This window comes from Cricetulus griseus, chromosome 3 (assembly GCF_003668045.3).
Source record: "Cricetulus griseus strain 17A/GY chromosome 3, alternate assembly CriGri-PICRH-1.0, whole genome shotgun sequence".
NCBI lineage: Eukaryota > Metazoa > Chordata > Mammalia > Rodentia > Cricetidae > Cricetulus > Cricetulus griseus.
In genome coordinates, this window is record NC_048596.1 from 217,391,052 (window position 1) to 217,412,957 (window position 21,906).

At 36.2% G+C, this 21,906-nt stretch overlaps 1 protein-coding gene across 1 annotated transcript in view; it reads right to left on the minus strand.

The window, feature by feature from the left end:
- Malrd1 (MAM and LDL receptor class A domain containing 1) overlaps positions 1–21,906 on the minus strand; it is a 608,177-nt gene that overhangs the window by 580,351 nt on the left and 5,920 nt on the right. Inside the window, exon 2 of the mRNA XM_035442808.1 lies at positions 9,578–9,715. Coding sequence (XP_035298699.1) covers positions 9,578–9,715 — 138 coding nt within the window. The remainder of the gene's footprint in view (positions 1–9,577; positions 9,716–21,906) is intronic.

Below are 21,906 nucleotides of genomic sequence, written 5' to 3' on the forward strand. Positions count from 1 at the left end.
TCTTTCTCTCCATAAATATTTGCATTATTCTCAAACATACATACCAAAGAGAACTAAACAACACATACATGGAGTGACAGGGAAATGGCTCAGTGGTCTAGAACACCTCCCACTTAGAGAACATGGGTTCCATTCCTAGCACCCAAATTGAATGGCTCACAAACCATCTATAAATTGAGTTTCGGGGAACCTCATATTCTCTTCTAGCCTCCATGGACACCTGCATGCATATTTTTTCTAAAAATTTAAAGACCATGGCATGATGACATATAATAACAGCCTTATTACAGGTCAGAATATTGGCCACAGTGTCTTACACAACAGACTTGAAGAATATAAGCTTTTCAGTTGTGGTAAGAATAATCACCATATATTAATATAAGTACACAAAAATGTGCACAATATATATTAGCTGATTTAGTTTTCTAACTTTGAAAATCATACAATATCATATTGAGAACTGTACTGGTGGAAAACATTTATTTTATCATATTTACACATCCTATTTGTACATTTATTCTAAGAAAGTGATGTGATTCCAATATTTATTTTCCTTAGCTAAGATTTTCAGTCTGTAGTTTTACTCACCTACAGTAAACTAAAACAAAATAAATATTAGGTCAAAAATTCCAAAGTCAAATAATTGTAATTTTAGACAACATTTATTGTGGTGGTTAATATGAATTGTCAAGTCAACACAAATATAGAACCATCTTAGAGATTAACCTTGAAAAGTGTCAGTCAGGGTTATCTTGATTTCACTAGTTGAGGTAGGAAGACCCACCCTACATAAGTGGCATCATATCATGAGATGAGTCCTAGACTAAATGAAAAGGAGACAAAGACAAACATCCATTGCTGTCTCCTCCTGGCCATGGATATGGGATGTTCAGCTGCCTCAGGATCCTGATTCCCTGCTTTTTACTATCACAATGGACTTTGACTTGAACTGTGAGATAGAAAATAAACTTAAGATTCTTGGTCAGAGTATTTTATCACAGGAACAGGAAAAATAAAACAGTATAAGATTCTACTTCATTATTGTTGTTCATCTATCAAATATCTTTATATATGGGAAATGTACAGTACTTCTCAGTATCAGTAACCCTCTGAGATCTTAGAATCCATCCACCATTGATAAGAAAGAACTACTGTACAATCAAATATTTTCTTTTATGCAATGTACAGATGAGTCTTAAAATATCTTGACAAAGCTGATTGTTATATAGAATTGGGCTATAATCCATTTATGTTAATGGCTACAGTTCACATTTGTAACAATCATAATGACAACATATTTTGATACTATATACTGGTTATACTGAATTATTTTCTTAATTTTTCTTAATTATTATCATTGTGTTTCTAGAAGAAGAGTTACAATTTTTACTTAGTTTACTTAATTTGTCTTAGTTAGGGTTTCTTTTGCTGTGAAGAGATACTATGACCAAAGAAACTCTATAAAATGAAAAAAATTAATTGAGGTGGCTTACATTTTCAGATGTTTAGTCCATTATCATTATAGTGCAACATAGTCTTGTGTAGGCAGACATGGTGTTGGAGCTGAGTCCTAAATCTTGATAGGCAGGCAACAGCAAGTGGTCTGAGACACTGGGCATATATGGGATCTCAAAGCCTACCTCCACAGTGACATACTTCCTCCAACAAGACCACACTCACTTCAACAAGGCCAAACCTCCTAATAGTGTCATTGCCTTTGGGGGCCATTTTTGTTCAAATCAACACACTCTTCTATTTCTAAAATGTCCTCTGTCAGACATAAAATTCCTCACTGTTTATTGAACATACTAGGGGATAAGAAACTATGCCCTACTGACAAATCTCACTGACTGACTAAATTCTATTTTGTTTATTTTTTATTTATTGTTATTGTGTATATGTGGGCAAATGTATGCATGTCATAGCATGTGTATGGAGGTCACAGAATACCATTTAATTCCCTTCTTCTATTTTAGGTTCTGAAGATTAAACTCAAATTTTCAGACTTGCATGACAATTGCTCTTATCCATTGAAACACCTCACTGACCCCACTGCCTAAATCCTTAAATTCTTAGTGGGACAGAACCATGCTAAGTCCTTCAATGTTAGTTAGGTCTATTTCCATAGTACAAAGCAAACTAATTGGGACATAGATTGTACAGCCCCAGAAATAGAACCCTTAAACAAAAAGCAAACAGAAGCTTACAAGAGATGAATCATTGTATTGAAATTTCTTTGGGTAAAAGCAATACCAATGCTACCATACAATATCTTCCAGGCAGATGTATTTACAAACAGACTTTATCTTTGTCCCATTGTAATATTTTTAAATGCATGCATAAAGACAGAAGAATGGTTGTTGAATGAAATACTTTACTCTTGTCTCATAAACACAGATATAAGGTTTGTTTCTATGTCAGTAGATTTTGAATGTTCTCTGGGGAGAAGAACTATGCTCTTTTTCGTTCTATTGTTGGGCCCTAGAGAAGTATTAACATAATACATATGCTCAATAAAGAGCTTCTGAAATAATATGAAAACTAAGAAATCAACATTCATTTTCCTGATTTCTATATAAACAGCTATTCAAGCCATAAAAACATGATTTATATAGGGATCGTGAGGGATTTCTTCCTATTCTTCTTTGGAGTCTTCATTATAAAATAATTCAACTCACTGCCTATATCATGCAGCCTGCCTATTCTTAAAGCATGGACGTTTGTTTTCATCCTTTGGAAATAAAAACAGCAACATGAAGCAGATTGGTAGATGTTGGAATTCATTAAAATGAAAAAAAAAACCTAGAGATAAACAGAATGATTACAATAAAGGATATTTTTTTTTTGCCTAGTCTTGTTATACAGTGTTTGGTTGATTCCCCTGGGAGGCATGCTCTTTTCTGAAGGGAAATGGAGGAGGAGTGGATCTGGGTGAGGGGAGCAATGCTGGGAGGACTAGGGCAAGGGGAAGATGTGATCAGAATGTATGGCATGAGAGAAGAATTTTTTAAAAAGAGTATAGAGAAATTTAAAACAAAAATTTGAAAGCTCAAATCTCTGAACATAAACAACAGAGATAAAACTTTTGAGGAGTAGAAACAATGAGGAGACACTGAGAGCAACTGAAATTCCTCCAGACATTAGCCTAAGAATTGGCTGTACTTTCTGGTAGTTTGTGTGGCTAAAACTCTGATAGAAAGGCTGATGGCTGGCAACTGAGAAAGAGCACTAGGAGAGCAATGTGTGAAACTAAGAAAGAAATCTAGACAGAAAGCATGAATAAGGATGCCTCATTGTCTATGAAGAGCAAGTGGAACCCAGAAAACTAGAAAGAGGTATTTGAAGAAAAGATGACTTAAGGGAGGAGGTTAGTAGATTATGGGTAAAAATGAATCAGATATGTGAAATAGTAGGGGTAGAAAGGCTTAAACAGTGCAGAATATGGGATTATCAAGGAGATTGCATAATGAATGGATGGGTAGCTCAAAGGAAGAGTGTATGGAAAAGCCACACAAAGTCTATTATCTCACAATCCAATTAAAAATATAATTAAAGAAATAGCAGAATGTATGTGACATGAAAGACTGTGGGGAATGCTAGAGGTTAAAACATTAAGTATAGATACTGGGTTGGGATTGAAGGAGGAGACAGTTGGTGGGTTAGACAAATCTAAGGATGTGTACAAACAATTTATGGAAACCAATTAGTTAGAACATTTCAGCATATAACTTTTAAAAAAATCAACAGTTCGACTCAATATACCCTGCATTGGTAGACAATGTGGCACCCAATTAAATTATATTTAATTAAATTATAATATTATAGTTGGCTATTAAATTATAATACACTACAAGGCATGAAATACCTCTTTGTAAGTAATTGTGTAGTGTGGTGGTTTGAATAGGTATGGCCCCCATAGTCCCATTGGTTTGCATGCTTGGCCCATAGGAAATGGTACTATTAGAAAGTGTGGCTTTGTTGGAGTAGGTATGGCTTTGTTGGAAGAAGTGTGTCACTGTGGAGGAGGGCTTAGAGGTCACATAAACTCAAGCTACTCCCTGTGTGGGAAACTTTACTTCCTGTTCCCTACAGAGCAAGATGTAGAACTCTAAGTTCCTTTCTCCAGGACCATGTCTGCCTATATACAAGTAAGTTCTGATGATAATGGATTAAACCTCTCTAACTGTAAGCCTACCCCAATTATATGTTTTTCTTTATTAGAGTTGCACAGTCATGGTGTCTCTTCACAGCAATAGAAACCCTAAGCAGGCAGGGAGATCCTAGAAGCACCCAAAACATCATGGCTACCCTAACCAAATGGTGAGACCCCAATATTGAAGATACCACATGCTTTGACTATAGGAGAGAGAATTTAGACCAAATAGGAAACTTCCTCACAGATGGATAACTTTTATAGTTCTAGGGATTACTATACAGGATACAAGCTGGAAAAACAAAGACATAATAGTCTTATCCAGCACTGGACCCTGCATGCTACATTATCTACCTACCAAGCAAGAGATGTCCACTAGTACAACAGTATCATATTTGTGATTGGATAATTAACCATTTTCTGATTAGACTTAAGGCCTATTCTACATGAGGGAAATTCTTGCCTGGTACTGTAATCCTTCCCAAAATTCCATAGTTGGGGAGGTTATAGGCTCAAGGATAGAATCTGATGTTGTTATTTTACTAAATGGTCATGCTGCCAAATTGACTTTTAAATACCTGAGTACTCTTAATTTTAGTCAGAGAAGCTTCTTTGGTATTGGGTAGCCAATGCAGAGACTAATAACTGACCAAATGTTGATACGAGATTGCAAGTGCTGAATCTTTAATATAACATCTTTATCAATGACTCCATCCTCTACCAAGCCTCCAGGAGCATCACAAGAGAGTTAAAAATTGAAAAAAGCTGGGGAAGAGTGCTATGAAATATATTGTCTTCTGTACATAACATGGTTATTGCACTCAAGAACACACACGGCTATGGTTATGTGGACAAGATCTACAAGAGGTCAAGCCAACTAAAATTCCAGCATAGATGAATGCAGAAGGTGCTATCCAGGCCCCATCCCTAATTGAGGATCTGGTGGTTGATAGTACTCTGGGAAAGAGATGGCCTCATACTAAAGACGTATGAGCTGCACAAACTGAACTTAGTGGATTGTCACACACAACAAAAAAAAAGACATGAAATTGAAAAAAGGATGTGTTGGTGATACAGGGGGATTTGGAGGTGAAATGGGGTAGATATGTGTACACATGTCATATGAACACACATATGCAATTGTCAAATAATAAACACCTATTATCAAAAATAAATTCTAGCCATCTGTCTGTCTAATAGTCAATCTCCTTGTGTAGGGAACAGTTTCAGCTACTAAGACCAAAAAACTAAAATATTATTTATATTGCTGTCCGAACGAAGCAGGAAATTGTGAAAAATTGCATCTGTGTAAGTTATTAATCAGCTTAAGAAATTACCATTTTCTGAACATTATGAGAATACCACATCCATAATCTCTTTACTATTGCTACCTCTAATGCCCAGGAAAATATTCTATAATTATTTAAGGACAATTCAGGAATATGTAATATCATAGAAAATACTACCAACAGAAGACAACTTAAAACTGCTGTCATAGTTAAGTAAAATGAGATAAGAAAGACAGTTTGGGAACAATTTTAGAATTCAACACATATTTGATTTAAAAGCTATTGGGTAGTTTTATCAATACACAGAAGATGGTAGTAAAAACATAATCATAAAACTGAAGGTAGATTTATGGAAAGCATCCAATTTAGAGAAGAGAAGAACACAATGTCATCTAATAATGTGATATATAACTGTATTCATGACAAGGAGGAAAGGGGAGAAGGAGTGGGGTACAAAGTATTGTTTTATATATATATTATATATATATATATATATATATATTTGTATATAATAATATATAAACAATAAATGATCACTCTCCAAAAGTGGCAAAAGATATGTATTTCATATTAAAGAAGCCTAATTGGCAGACATAGGATAAAAGTTAAGAGTCTTATACTTAAAATAAAAAGGTATGTATGTAATAAAAAGTTATTTAAATATGTAAATATCAATATGAAAATAGAAGTGCAGAAGGCACTAAATTTTTTAAAGACCATGAAAAATTCTGAATCCATTAATAATGTGCTTTTATAAGTCAATTAACTCAACATAAAATAATTTCAAGAAAGAAAACAAAATTGTCATGAGCAGGAGTACCTTACATGTCATACTGAAGAAATGGCATCAACATAAAAGCAACATTAGAGACAATTTTATACTTAGAAGTGATAGAAACACTTTAGATAGGAATTTTAATTAGGAAACAATTTAATAGTATTTGAAAAATAAAAACCTATCTGTTGTAGTTATCTATTTTGATTACAGATGTAATACATGTGTCAAATATAGAAATATTTAAATACTAACTGTTGTTTAATATTGCACATGTCTCATAATGTGTGGATTTATCTCATGTATGAATTGAGCATATTAACAAGATATGTAATATCACCACATAAAGTCATTCCCAAATGAGAAAACTATAATCTGTGACATGAATAAAGATACTAGATTTAAAAAGTGATTGTTTATGTTTTGACAGCCTTGTATTTTTTATTTGTATTGGATTATGCATTTTTAAAGATTTTTAAAACTTTGTGTATTTGTGTTTATCTGAGGGTGCACCTGTTGGTGGTGCTCAAGAAAACCAGAAGAAGGCATCAGATCCCTTGGAACTAGAGTAACAGGTGAGTGGCGAGATGCCTGATATGGGTGCTGGAAATGGAATTCAGACCCTCTGGAAAGCAACATGCACTGTTAACTGCAGGGCAATCCCTGAGGGCCTGGATTCTACCTATTAAAAGAATCTATATGAGATACCTTAAATATCACCAAATTCAGAATTAGTTAAAACTTTTTGTATTTTTTTTGAGATTATAATATAATTACATAATTTCTCCTTTCCTTTTTCCCCTATAATCCTTCCCATACACTCCACCATGCTCTTTTAAATGCATGGCCTTATTTGTTCATTAATTGTTGCTACACACACACACACACACACACACACACACACACACACACACATATATATATATATATATATATATATTACTCAGCCTATATGATGTTATTTGTATATGTTTTCAGGGATGATCTTTTGTGTTGAGTAACCAGTTGGTGTGCTCTTCCCTGGGGAAAAACATTTCTACCACTTGCTGCATCCCTTAGTTGCTTGTAATTCTTTGCACAGGATTGAGGCTAAACCCATCATAACCTAGTGAGGTTACTATATTGTAGTAATAGTTGGTCCTATTTGTGAAACTGGTCCCTTGTTGCAATAAAGTTGGTTTGCCCCTAATAATAATTAAAGGTTCTAAACAAAAGCATTTTTACATCATAGCCAAAATGTATGAAATTGCATCTTGCTAATAGCACTAATATCATCCCCAAATGGGAATATCTGCCTTTTGTTGAACACAAGACCATCTATGATAAACTTTAGCAACAATGTATCACTTAGTTCTTAAGTACATACTGCTCTTAAATTAATTCTATGAACTTAGATTCAGTATCCCTTCTCTTAAAATTCGCAGAACTGAGATACAAAAATAGCTAGGAAATAAGATACCCATTATAATCCACAAGTTCACAAGTCTAATGTTTATGTTTATGTAAATCTTAAATTATTTCCATAGTAATATCCATCACTGAATATTTAATTTAATGAAAGTATCACCCATTTCTTCTATAGGGCATACTTTAGTAATATCAGAAAATACATTAAATATTATAATACTGGCTGAATGAAGTTATTTAGATAATGAATAAAGGACTGAATGAAAGTGTAGCGCCCCCCCCCCCCCGAATATCCCAAAAGCTAGGGGGCAGTCCATAGAGCTTTTCTGGTAGTTCTGAGTAGGCAAGGGAATACTCTTTTTATACACTGTGAAGATGTGTCACTTGGATTGGTTTGGTAAATAGCTGAATGACCAAGAGCTAGGCAGAATTTTTGGTGCAGGGAGGATGCTGGGAAGAAAAAGGCAGATATGCCAAAAGATGGAGAATGAGCAAGACATGCAGGAGGAGAAGCAAAAGCCATGAGCTACATGGCAACACATAGGTTAATAGAAATGGGTAAGAACTAGTTAGGAACCAAGCTAAGCTATAAACTTAGTATTCATAATTAATAATAAGTTTCCATATCATGATTTTGGAACTGGCTGATGGGACGCAGAAAGACTTGCAATAAAGCACTACAAGACAGCAAAGAAATTAGCCCAGCCAAAAGTAAAGACATTAAACCATCTAATCTGTGTTAACCTGTTCAGATCTTTAATTTGTCCAGTGTCCAAAGGGCTTGCAGAATCCCAACTGTTAGCTAAACAGACCTGTTGGGGTGCCAGGAATTTGAGCACGAAAAGTTGTTGTGCTACATTTAAAATCAGAGATATTTTAAGAATTAAATAGTATATAAACTTCATGTAAAAAATGCGAAGGGGTACAGACCCCCTGAATGTGGGTGTCAGTGAGGAGACCTTGGAAATCTATGGGGCCTCTTGTAGTGGATCAGTACTTATCGCTACCATAGGAATGGACTTTAGGAGCCCATCCCACATGGAGGGATACTCCCTGTGCCTAGAACAAGGGGGTTGGCCTAGGCCCTATCCCAAAGACTATGACAGACTTTGAAGACCCCCCTATGGAAGGCCTCACCCTTCCTGGGGAACAGAAAGGGTATGGGATGGGTAAGGCGTTATCTTGGGGGGTAGGGGAGGAGGGGAGGGAGAGGGACCTGGGGTTGATATATAAAATAATTTTCTTGCTAATAAAAAAAGAAAAAGAAGCTTAACAAGAAAATAAATCCTAAAAAAAAGGACTCTACATCTCTAATCAATTACATGGAACAAACAAAAGGTTAAACCAATAAAGAAATAAAGATAAAAGGAAAACAGTATGTTCAAGGACACAAACCTGTTTGATCATTATGGAAATCATCATGAGGACTCTAGAACTGTCATATTATACAGCTATTCTTCTCAAGTATATAGACTCAAAGGAATACATAGCTATAGATGCCCATCTATGTTTACTGGGGCCCTATTACCAATAGACGGGCTATAAAATGGGCCTAAGTACCCATATATGGCTGAATTAATTTTAAAATGTGATGAATATGAACAGTGGAATTTGATTTGGCCATAGAGTGGTGGAAAAGTATCAGGAAAAGGGGTAGAATTTAAGATATCCTGTTAAGTAAAATAAGCCAAATTCTCAAAGTCAAGTAGGCCAGGCTCTCAGCCACATGTGGACTTTTTGGTGAGGGACAGAAAATGAAAGACAAGGATAGAAGGAAAAGGGGTGTAGAAGGAAGGGAAACGATGTGGTGACTGTGATGCACAGCAATGTCATAATCAAGTCTTTCTTGAGATAATTAATTCTGAGTAATTTATATATTTGATAACAAAATAATTGCATAGACTACAAAATATATCATATAACTGAAACAAAAATAAATTTCAAAGCTTTTACCAGATATGTTGCCATTGTGGTCCCAGAAGGGAGGTGAAGGACCAACCACCCCACTTCTTCTTTCCCAAGGCAGTGGACTCTGATCTTGTGTCATGCCGCAGAGCCCATCCTCAAAGTCACACCTTTCATAGCTCTGGCCTATTGGACAATAAAAAGAAATTACTTTTCACAACTTCCTTTCTCTTGTATTAAATAATACATCGATTCAGATTCTAAGAGGCTAATGGAGAATGACTGTGTTTCAGAGCTCTAAGTCTACTCATGAAAATCCTTTTGTACATGACATTTTAATAAATTACCGTCACACAAAACTGTGTGCACTCAAAGAGAAAGACTGTTTCTCAGAGCCATAGGACTTGGGGTATACTGTGAATTTGAGGTCCCATTATCTGAGTGACTTGACCAAATCCTTTAGCCACAGGCAGCCTTTCCTTCACTTGTAGGATTAGAACATCAACAGCCCAACTTGTTCCCTTCAAACTACTAATCTGAGGATCTAATAACATTATATGCATAACAATACTTTACAGTCTCAGAGTACCATAAAACACAAGGGTTACTGTTACACTAAAATCTTCATCTAAGTATTGCTTTGCCTGACAGCAGAATTTCAGGTTTCAAAAGAGCAATCATAAAGCCTCCCTGATACACACACACACACACACACACACACACACACACACACACACACACACACACACAGACAGACAGAGAGAGAGAGAGAGAGAGAGAGAGAGAGAGAGAGAGAGAAATAGTTGCTTAAAAAAGGCCTAAACAATGACAATACCAATAGACATGCTAATACAGAAAGGTAAAAATCTCACAGGAGTCCCAGCCCTAGATAAAGAGGTACAGGCAACTAATGACTGCTGAGAGGGAGAATTTGTCTCTCCCAAGGGTGATCCCCTTGATTGGTTATCCAGTACAACATGATCAGCCTTAAAATCATATACGTACAAACAACAAAAACAGATTCATCAGGTACTTTCTGCATTGGTTGGCATGGATATGTCTTCCAGTTATTTCTCTGTCCTTCCATTTGTTCTGTTCATTCTGTTTTATGAGATTCATTCTGGTGAGCTATCTTTCATTTCTGCTCTGGGGAAGAGGCTAACTCCAGTAACATTGTTTCAGTGTTAACCACAACATAGAGCAGCATGCCTGCCATAAAGTTCAGAAGTATTGTGTACATTGTAGTTTATGTTTGTTTTCAGCTTTTTAAAAAATAGTTTAGGGTCAAATGTATCAATTGTAAGTAAGGAAGTAGTGGGAGGACTAGAAAAGGAGGAACACAGGAGTGAAGAATGAGAAGGAAATTATATAGAGTAGAGGTAAGATTCAGTAGACAAAACATTTTATATTAGGTTTAGAGAAAGAAACAACAAAGATTTTTACAACAAAAAAACAGGAGCTGGAGATATGGCTTAGCAGTCAAGAACACTGGCTGTTCTTCTAGAAGACTTTTTGTGGTCTCCAAAGTAAATCAGAAAGTCTAGCTTAAGGTAAGAAAAAATAGAGAGAAAATAGTTTCTCTAGTGTGCTGTCATTACTTTCAGGGATCTATTAGCTAATGTGATCAGAGAGAGAAGAGTCCCACATACCATCATGACTTACTTTTGAAAGGAAGATTGACCTAAAGTTATTAAAATTCCTGTGTAATGAGTCATACTATAATGGGCACAATTTTTTTTGTACAGTTAAGTTTGAAATAATTTAATGTTCTCAAGTGGTTGCTGCACTTTTGAAGTGGTGTTTCCTATGGTGTTTGAAAGTACTTGTGAGTTTACTATTTGTACATTTTCTGTGGCTTCAAATGCCAGTCTATTTAAATAACAAAAATATTGTATCCCATTGTAGTTGTTTTTGAGATTTTATATTGTTTCATGTATGTATTGTGCATGCAGTGCCCAGAGGGGCTAGAAGAGGGCATCAGATGCCCTTAGGATTAGACTTTAGACATTTGTTACTGCCATATTGGGGATTGAACCCCAGACTTCTGGAAGAGCAGCCAGTGTTCTTGACTGCTTATAAAAAAATCAAGAAATGCAAAAGTTTTGTTTTGTTTTACATTTTCCTTGGATTTAACATCTTAAAGTTTCAAAATAAAGTGATTTAAAAATAAAAAAAACAAAGGGACTGAAGAGATATCTCAGAGGTTAATAGGACTTCTTGTTCTCGAAAGGTCCTGAGTTCAATTCTCAGCAACCATATGGTGGCTCACAATCATCTGTAATGAGATCTGGTGCCCTCTTCTGGCCTGCAAGCATGCATGCAAGCAGAACATAATAAATAAATAATCTAAATAAAATAAAAAGAAAGTCAACTGTCTATGGTATGTACCTTTGGAATTGAGCATAGCCTTTTGGTTGAATCTTAGCATTGGGACAAATATTGGTGCTTTAATCATAGCAGGGGCATTTCTGGCTCCCTTTCCCCTTCAGATACTGAAGAAGACTGACAGAAAGAGAAGGATCTGAGGACATGGGTTTTGGTTGTTGTTGTTTCTTTCTTTCTTTCCTTAATATGAGTAGGCTAGTATTCTTTATTCTACTGTGCAACATCAGGAGATGTCATGTTCTAAACTTTAAATTTCTCAGATGTAAATAGCTTCCTTGGCTGCAAGCTTCACAGTGATGCTTGTCCTTAAACCACTACCATCCAACAACCTTAGCTCTTTGCACAGTGCTTTCTTCCCTAATTGGATTAGCCACAGTGAGCATTAATATGCTTGCTGGTTTTCAGATAATACATGACAACTCAGTGACAAAAACAATGATTTTCATTTAGTCACTTTTTCAGATGTAAATATGATTTAGTCATAATCATGTATATGGTGCATTTTCTTGACATCTTTTCTGAGAATGAACAGGTAATGTAGAAACATCTCTTTTTTAATTTTTATTTTATCTTTACCCATAGCTTGCTTATTTTGGAGGACTTTGCTAAAGAGCAGTGTTCTGTTACACTAGCACGAATCCTCAGTGCTCACTAAGGTCATCTGCCCTGCAATAAACATTCTCCGTACAACAGTTTAGATCCTCAGCAGCCCCAGGCAACTGGCATTTTCTGAAGAGGAATCTGAGATGATTTCTTCTAGGGATTAAAGGTAACTTTAATAAATTAGGACAGCTATTGAGGATGGGTCAAGACTGGAACTCTGTCTTGTTGCTTCCAGTTCCTGAAGCCCTATTCTGTGGCCTAATTAGTTTAGTTCTTTATGATGTTTTCATTAAAGTTATAGAAAAAAGTCACCAATTCTAGCCAACCTAAGGAAACCACTTTTTATAAACATTTGGCACCATTCTATCCCAAAACAACAATATTAGTCTATGAATTATGCCAAGTTAAACACATGATTTCACAAAATCTTTGACATATTTAGGTTATATGATTGCACAAACACTGAACTAAAAATGGAGTCAGTTGTATAAATGTACAGCCATACATCACATTCCCACTACTCAGCAGAGGACCGAGTGCAGAGGCAGATATAAAGTGGTTATTACAATTAGCATGTTATATACAGACAATAGACTATAACATCTTGGTTTATGCTAGGATATGCACAGAACTCTGAAATCATCTAACAGTACGTTTCTCAGAACATGTCCTTGTCATTAATCACCATAAAATTGTGTGTTATCCACTCACAACTCTGAATATATTTGCACAAATGTTTCCATTTTTCAGATTTTATTTTGGTTTCCAATTAAAAACTGTTCTTTTAATCTCTATATTTAAGTATTTGTGTGCATAAATGTGCACACATTCTCACAGGTAAAAAATGTTGTTTTAATACCACCAGATTACCTTCAACCTTCAGTACAATTGTTCTGTTTGCAAAGTTGTTTGTTCCTTTCCACACAGAGGTAATGATGATTTCTGGGCATGTTAAAGCTAGAGAAAAATAGCTAAATAAAACATCTTTCCCTTCTGAATAGTCTCAATGGGGGTTCTTTTTGTTATAAAGTGAATCTAATCAGCACACATTTTCAACTAATTTTGTTTGAAAAAGCAATCAAGAGCTACTAGATTATTCAAAGGCATCCAAAATTTTCATAAGTATTCATTTTCCCGCCAGTATAGAATTGCACTTCCAAACCATTTTTGTAAATTTCATAGAATTCTGGATGTTTTGTTTTCTAATTCAATATATGACTCGACATTCAAATCTTAAACAATCTGCTGTATTAAAATCCGCCACTATGCAGATTGTTACTAATACAGCTACCAATACATTGTGTGGGTTAAATCACATTTGGACAAAATAATGAGCAACGAAGTACACAGGCAATTCTAGAATTCCTGTGTGTTTTTATTCAACTTATGAAACTCATCTTTTCGCTTTTACTTTTATGAACCCAAAGGTCAGACCTCCACTAGTAAAAGAGGGAGAATGCCTCCATGTTGTGTTTTAAAGGATTCTTGGAAGCCCTGATTACCTTATGAGTCAGCTTTCACAATACCAAACTTGATCACTAAGGAATTTCTGAAGATTCTCTCATAGAGTCAATCTTTTAGAAAATAATACAAAAAATATCCAATTATCAAAGTTGGTTTCAGTCATGCTTCTGAGAAAATGGGAAGCAATACATTTTTAGTTGTGACAAAAGTGGGGAGAGTCAGATAACCCAGAACTCAGGAGGAATTCAGGAAAGTATGCTTGGGGTACATTATTAAAATACAATGGCCTCAGAAGAAAGAACACAATGGAAGAATGAGGATAGCACTAGCATAAAAAAGGAGATTAGGTGGAAAACATCAAAAGCAAATCACATTTCACAGTTTTCCTAGGCTTCAGTCAGAAAAGCTCATTTTTCTCTCCCTAAAAGTTCTCAGAAGCACAATTGTAATCTTCGATGAGTTTAGATAATGGAAAATATGTATTGCCTAAAATTTATCATTTTAAGCATATGAGCCTGTGGTGTTTATTTTTTACTTTGTTATATCACCATACATTTTAGAATGCTTTTCATTTTACCACACTGAAATTTTAGACTCATCAAACTACCCCAACCCCCATTTCTTACCACCCCAAGTTCCTGGATGTTGTCAGTCTTCTCTGTTTCAATTAATTTGACTACTCTGTATGGAATCATACAACACTTGTTTCGTGACTAACTTATTTCATATATCATATTGTCTTCAAGACTGATTTATAATATGTGTCAGAGTCTCCTTTTGTCAGAGGCTAAATATCAATGGGATGCACACACACACACACACACACACACACACACACACACACACACACACACTCCACACCATATTTAAACAATCAACTGTCCAAGGACACTAAATACCTTTGGGCTATTATGAATAATAGTGCCATGAACTTGAGGAAACATACATGTTCAGTTTCCCATTATTGTTTCTCCTGGCTATGTACCCAAAAGTGAAATTCACAAATAATGTAGCAATCTTGCTTCTACAGTTTTGAAAAATTGACATTTTTTTGTAAGAATTTACATCCCCATAACTAAAGTGTTATCTTTGTTTCTTCCAAGATTGATAAACTGAGCCCTACTTTAGAGCTTTAGTCAATCTATCTCGAGTTAACTTTCTGAAATCACTCACCCAGCTGCCACAGACCACTCCTGCCAGGTATGAGAGTCCCTGGAATGAGGGTCCTTGAAGAATAGGTGGGTAAGGATTTGGTGGTGACAAACAGAAACAAACACAGAGGCAGTTTGAATCTGAGTGTATTTTGCAGTTCTCAAAGAAGGTTTTTTATAGAGATATTTTCTCAGGGGATGTTTTTGTTAAACAAACCCAAACATATGACATTATTGTTACTTGGCACAGTGATGCAGAAATCCAAAACATAGAATCATCCAGGGTTAATCAAAACACAAAATTGTCCTTGATTAATCAAAACATAGGACTTTCCTTGATTAACATAGGATTATTCAAGGCTGGTCACATATTTCTTAAATCAAATTAATATATTTTTATAGTCAGTTATTTTTTAACATCTATTACCTAGTTCTTGTGAGTTTTTGAAGTATTGAGCTATTTTAACTATTTTAACTCTTTCTTATTAAAAGCCTTCTTTACCAGACACTTAAGCCCACTCTCGATGCCACATGTACAGCCATAAGAAATTTTATTGTTGAGAAAGTTTTTAGTATTTGTACTTATATGAATGACATGAATGATTTGGAAAGTACTGGTTTTTCCTGAGATGAGGTTATGGCTAGTGACCCCATCTCAGGGGTTGGTTTCTTATCTATGTCTTTTGTTTAAAATGTCAGCATAGGCTTTTAGGAACATTTTGTTAATGTGGGAAAAAAGGAAGAGAAGAACAAACATAAATTGCCACAAGAATCACAGTCCAATATTTTTCTCTGGCTGAGAGTTCCACAACTGTTTCCAAGAGACCTCCTTCTTTTGAAGTTATCGCCTCAGTCTGTGGAACTTATCACACAGACTCTACTGGATTTGTTATGACACCCAGCCAATCAGTTAACCAATAGTAACAAACCTGAGATTATTTGGAAGAAAAATAAGGCACATATAAAGAAAATTGCAGAAAATATTTGGGTGATAAATAAGGCACATATTGACTTCAATTTTATGGAAAGGAAACATAGGTTAAGACAGATTCATGCACATATTCTAACAGATATAAGTAGTGGGTAATTTCATAGAAAATTTGCTGTATTTTATGATATCCTCTCAAGTTTACTGACACATGAAATTTAAGTAGCATTCCTGTTTAAAATATAGTAGGAGTCAGAACTCTAGTTTAGAGCTGTGGGTTGTCATTGTCTATATATGCAGGTTGCTTATCTTACATCTTACTTTCTTCACATTGATAATAGGAGCCAAGTGAATTAAGAGATTATTCCTCTATGGTAATAGTTTTAAGATTATTACCACTCACTCATAAAATCCAAAGGACATGCAGAGATAGTAATTCTGCATTACACTGGAGATTCTGTGCACTAATACAAAAGATAGATGGTTTTGTTATTTGTCATGGAATGGACAATTTGGTTGCATAAAGTTATAATGATAAGCTTGAATGATATATACATAGTCAAATAAAGTGAATTTTAATTGTTTTCTTTTAAACGCTTTCTAAAAAGTACAATTCTCTTTGGTCATTTGGGTCTCAAATCCAGGAATGAGGATCAGTTGAGTTATTATGAGGATCAGTTGAATTATTTTGTCTAGCAAACAGAAACTATGATTTAGACCTAAATTCTAAATTTCAAAATTAAAGAAATGATTCTCCATAGTCCCTGTTTGTGGCACTGAATGAAGCCAAAAGGAAATATTTCCATTGTGTGGTCGGTACCACCTCACTCCATGTTCTGCTGGAATTCATGGTTATACATGAGCTGGGTGGAATAATTACAGGCTTAGTCTCTTCTCTCTGTCAATGTCTCTGTCTCTGTCTCTGTCTCTGTCTCTCTCTCTCTCTCTCTCTCTCTCACACACACACACACACAGAGAGAGAGAGAGAGAGAGAGAGAGAGAGACAGAGAGAGAGACAGAGACAGAGACAGAGACAGAGAGTCTTTGGGGATGGAAAAATACCTCAAGGTTAAAAGTACTTGCTGTTCTTGCAGAGGACCCAGGTTCAGTTCCCAGAACCGAGGTGGTAGCTCACAGCCATCTGTAATTCTAGTTCCAGGTGCTCTGATGTCCTTTTTGGGATTCTTCTGGCACCAAGCATTCACATAGTACACATATATGCATGCATATAGGCAAAACACTTATGCACATAAAATAAAAATAAATAATTTAAAAAGTAATGACCTTTTTCATCAAATGACCATTTCATCAAATAATAGACCCTTAGAACCTATCAGTTGGATCGTCTCTCCTTCAAGTCACTCCATCCCTTTATGCACATGATCAGACCTGGGTTTGTACTCTGAAGCTCCCCATGACCCTTCTGAAAACATTGAAGATGGAATCTCAGTCTTCCTGCCCATCACTTGAGTCTCGCCAGACAGATTCTCTAAGAATATTCAGGGAAGCTGATATTAGCAATAAATCTTGAAAACTTAATAACTGTCTTTGCTTTTCTCATCTCCTAGTGTCACCCATTTCTGGTTACTGCCTCTGAGAAAGTTAGAAGAGTTATAGTAGAAACGTAAGAAGGAATGGATGTTGTTCAAATGTGACTGTATAAAGATTGTTTGAGCCTGCCAATAGCAAAGGAAGGTCTAGAGGATGCAGGTGTAGACTTAATGCCATATAACTAGATTAGGAAAAAATATTGCAGTTGGGAGCAAAGCCAGGAGAGATGGGAACAGGAATGAGGGAAGCACACTGGAGATTTGGGCTTGAAAATGTCAACAAAAGACTTTGTCTTTAGGAACCACATAGGGAGCTAAGTAAGACTGTGTGATGAGCAAGCCACCTCTTGTCTACTGACAGGCAGGAGGGGAACCGGGCTCAAGTCTGTAGATAAACTACTGTGTTCCAAAAAACACCAGCACAGAAGAACCCTTTGGCTCTGGTCACTGCTGGAAGATGAAATCCATTAGTGACAACCATGGATAGGACAGGAAACTTAGATGAGAGAAGCTGTGAGTGCTGCAAGACACATAAGCATGGTAGCCTTGAGCAGGAGCACACAAAGGGAGTACTAGAATTCTATTCTCAAATAAAGTGGAACACACATATTTCTTTTCACCCATACATGCAGGTATGATGAAGGACAATTGCCAGGTCCTAAGCATTGGCAGGAATGGACAAGGAAAAGAAAATCTATTTTAGGTATTTTTGAAGAAAACAAATGGAAATGTATATGAGAGAAAGGGAATTCTGTTATTGGGCTGATGTGCCTAATACTGCTTTGTTCTCATTTTTAGAATAAATACAATGCTAATTGTTAGACCCCCGGAAAAACTCAGGTATCCGGAGTCCCAGGCCACAACCGCGGTCACCCCAATCACCAGGCAGATTCAAGAGCTTGATGCAAACTGCATGAGGCTTTATTGTTTATTAACGATCTAACCCCATGTTAGCTTGGGTCTTTCACCCACCCGCCATGGCGGATGGCTAGCAAAGACCCCTCGAACCGCTGCCAAGCGATCTTGTAGGGCAATGTAAGGGGAGTGTCTAGGGGTACGCACAGGCTCAGGATTGGTGTGCCTTCAGGCTTGGAGGGCTTGCCCTGTGTTGATTGGCTAATTGGTTGTTATGGCCCATAGGCCCTCCCAGGGTGGTTGCTATGCTCTGAGCATCATTGCTGTGCGCTTGTCTATAAAGTACACCCAGAGTCGTAAAGCATAGTGCCACCAGCTAACTTCTGATTGGTTCCTTGTCACAAGGCAGGCACCTAACCTCTAGTGACTAAGGCAGGATCATAGCGAGCACGTGTTACTGTCATGGCTGCCGAAATGAGGGGCTGGTCCCTTCACTAATAAAAATGCTTCTTATTCCCTGAATGTGAATGTCAGTGAGGAGGCCTCAGCACTCCATAGGGCCCCTGGTAGTGGATCAGTATTTATCCCTGGTGTAAGAAGGGACTTTGAGAGCCCATCCCACATGGAGGGATGCTCTCTCAGCCTGGACACGTGGGGGAGGGCCTATGCCCTGCCCAGGATGATATGACTGACTTTGAGAAAACCCCATGGAGGGCCTTACCCTCCCTGGGGAGCAGAGGGGGATTGTGGTGGGGGGCTGCTGGGGGGCTGGGAGGAAGGGAGAGGGAGAAGGGATTGACATGTGAAGCAAGCTTGTTTCTAATTTGAACTAATAAAAATGCTTCTTATTCAATAATATAAAAATACTGTTTTATTCTGATTATAAAAATGTGTCTTAGAAACATAAATATGTTGGGACCTTTTTGGGGTCTGCTGATCATCTGGTGACTAAAGGTGACCCACTATACCCTTGGGGTCAGCTGACCATTGTGACTAGGAATTTACTTCCTTGTTTCCCTCATTAGGACAATGCCTGTATGCAAGAATGCAAACTATCTGCCCATCCGTATTGCCAGTGACTTAGGGGCATGAACCTCTCACCTGAGTATTTTTCCACTATGGCTGCTGTCTGGTATATAAGTCTCCTCTCCTTTGAAATAAACCGCATTCTCCTTGCAAGAATGACCCACTGTCTTGTCTTTATTCAATCCTCAGATTCCCTCGCCTGAACCCGTGACAAGTTGTAGCGCTGGCGCTACATAAATATATGAAGATAAAAGATCAAAGGTAATCCCAATGTACAGATTTTTCCACATAATATTTCCATACAGTGGTATTCCATATTTTAGACATAAATATTGATTATAATTGTTATGTAATTATACAGCATATTCATTCCCTCATTTTAAATGGCATAAAAATTGACAAATGTATACACAAATACCTACAGTGTACACTGATTTATTTAAACATTGACTTAATATAACAATAATTTATCTCTACCTTTATCATAATTGATAATGTTGTGAAGTGAATAATAATGTTTATATAAATTTGTGCCTCTTAGAATAAATTACTAAATATGAAAGCACTATTTGGAGAGTATAATATTTCTGTAATTCCTTTTAATATCACTCAAAGTAAAAGTTCAAAATAGTTCTACCCTTAAATGTAATATATGTGTTCTCATACCTTTACCAACAATGTATTCCCTATGAATTATGTATATATTTCATTTAAAAGTTATTGACAGCTTTGTGCTTTCAGTTCTTATTTATGCTTCCTGTGCAATTGATCACTTCATTGCATGTGGTCATTTCTCTTTCCCTGTGACCTGTATTTTTAGAATATTTACTCTGTAGGAATTCCATGATGGAATGCTTTTTAGTTTTTAATTTATGGACCTGGAAAATAATTGTCAGATATGCTGCAGACATATTTCTTCTTTTATTTTACCCATGATGTTTTTGATGCCCTCAACATTTGAATTAGATGTTCTAACTTACTATGATTTTCATCTTCTTACTTTGCACATAGAAGGCCTTCCCTAGTCTACTGTTTCTTTGGCACTGACCTTCAACAAACACATCATGAGGATTTATTACACAGAATAATGGAGGCATTTTCCTTGACTTTCTGAATTGATTATCAAAGGCTGACAAGATGTCTCTGTGGGTTGAGCCCTTGCAGCCCAAGCCTGATAACCTGAGGTCCATCCCTGAAAGACATGTGATGTAAGAAGATAACTGACTCTCAAAAGTTGTCCTCTGGCCTTCACACACACTTTCTGCTGCATGCACACATGCATGTATGCATGTGCAAACACACAATAAATAAATGAAGAATAATTTCAAACTATTAAAAACGGTTGCTACAAAGCAACAAAGATTGTGTTTTGTTGTTTTAGTTTTCCTTATTTGGGCTACCGTTTTCAGTCTGTAAAATGGAAAACATAGTACCTCCTGCTATTTGGGTACAATTACTGGGAGGAAGGTGCTAAGAAGTACTTGGCATAAGTACTGAACGTGTATCAACTGGAATATTAATTATTACAAGTTTTTGGCTGATCTGGGATGCCACCATTCTATGATAAATATATTACAGACATGATTCCCCTTCCTTTAAATTTTGTAAACATTCATTTATTTATCTGTGAGCATATGTGTGAGCATATGCTTGCCATATCATGTATATAGAGATCAATGGGCAGCCTTCCAAAGCTGGTTCTTGTCTTCTACCATGCGGCCACCATGCTTAGTGAACAGTGCTTCACTCATTCGGCAATCTCAACCTCCCATTCTTATTTCTAACAATCTTGTTTAAAATTACTAACTTTCATAATATTGGAGTGATTTATAGAATGCATAGCTATGAGCCTATTCAAGAAATTATTTTTCAGCCACAACAAAATGTGTGTTTCCCATTAGTTATTTTTTGCTTATTATCTTTCTAGCTATTATTGGTGACCTTGGAAGGTACTTTGACATGTTCCAAAATTTCCCTTGGTTGGGTTTTCTACTAGAATGAAATTAACATATAAATTGATTCCAAGAAAATGTACCTGATCATGTGACTGAAGCACCCCATTCAGAAGACTCTGAAAACCATCTAATTTTTCTAATTTGCTTCACACAAGCCTCCAATTCTTAATATTAGATGATTTAGTTGTGTAATGCTATTGTGCTCTACACTTTTGTGTGCCTTCTCCCTCAAACTCAGGTGCTGAATCTCAAAAACACTGAAAAGCAGAAATTATGGGACATAATTGACAAGAGGAATCCTTGTTACATAATTAGTGCTCTAACAAGAAGAGACGTTAGAACTATGTAGATGGAACAATGATCAGCAAACCAGGAAGAAGGTTCTCACTTGACAGTGAACCTAACACCTCTCTGTGGCTCCCCAAACTTCAGGTATATGAGAAATAAGTGTCTGTTATGT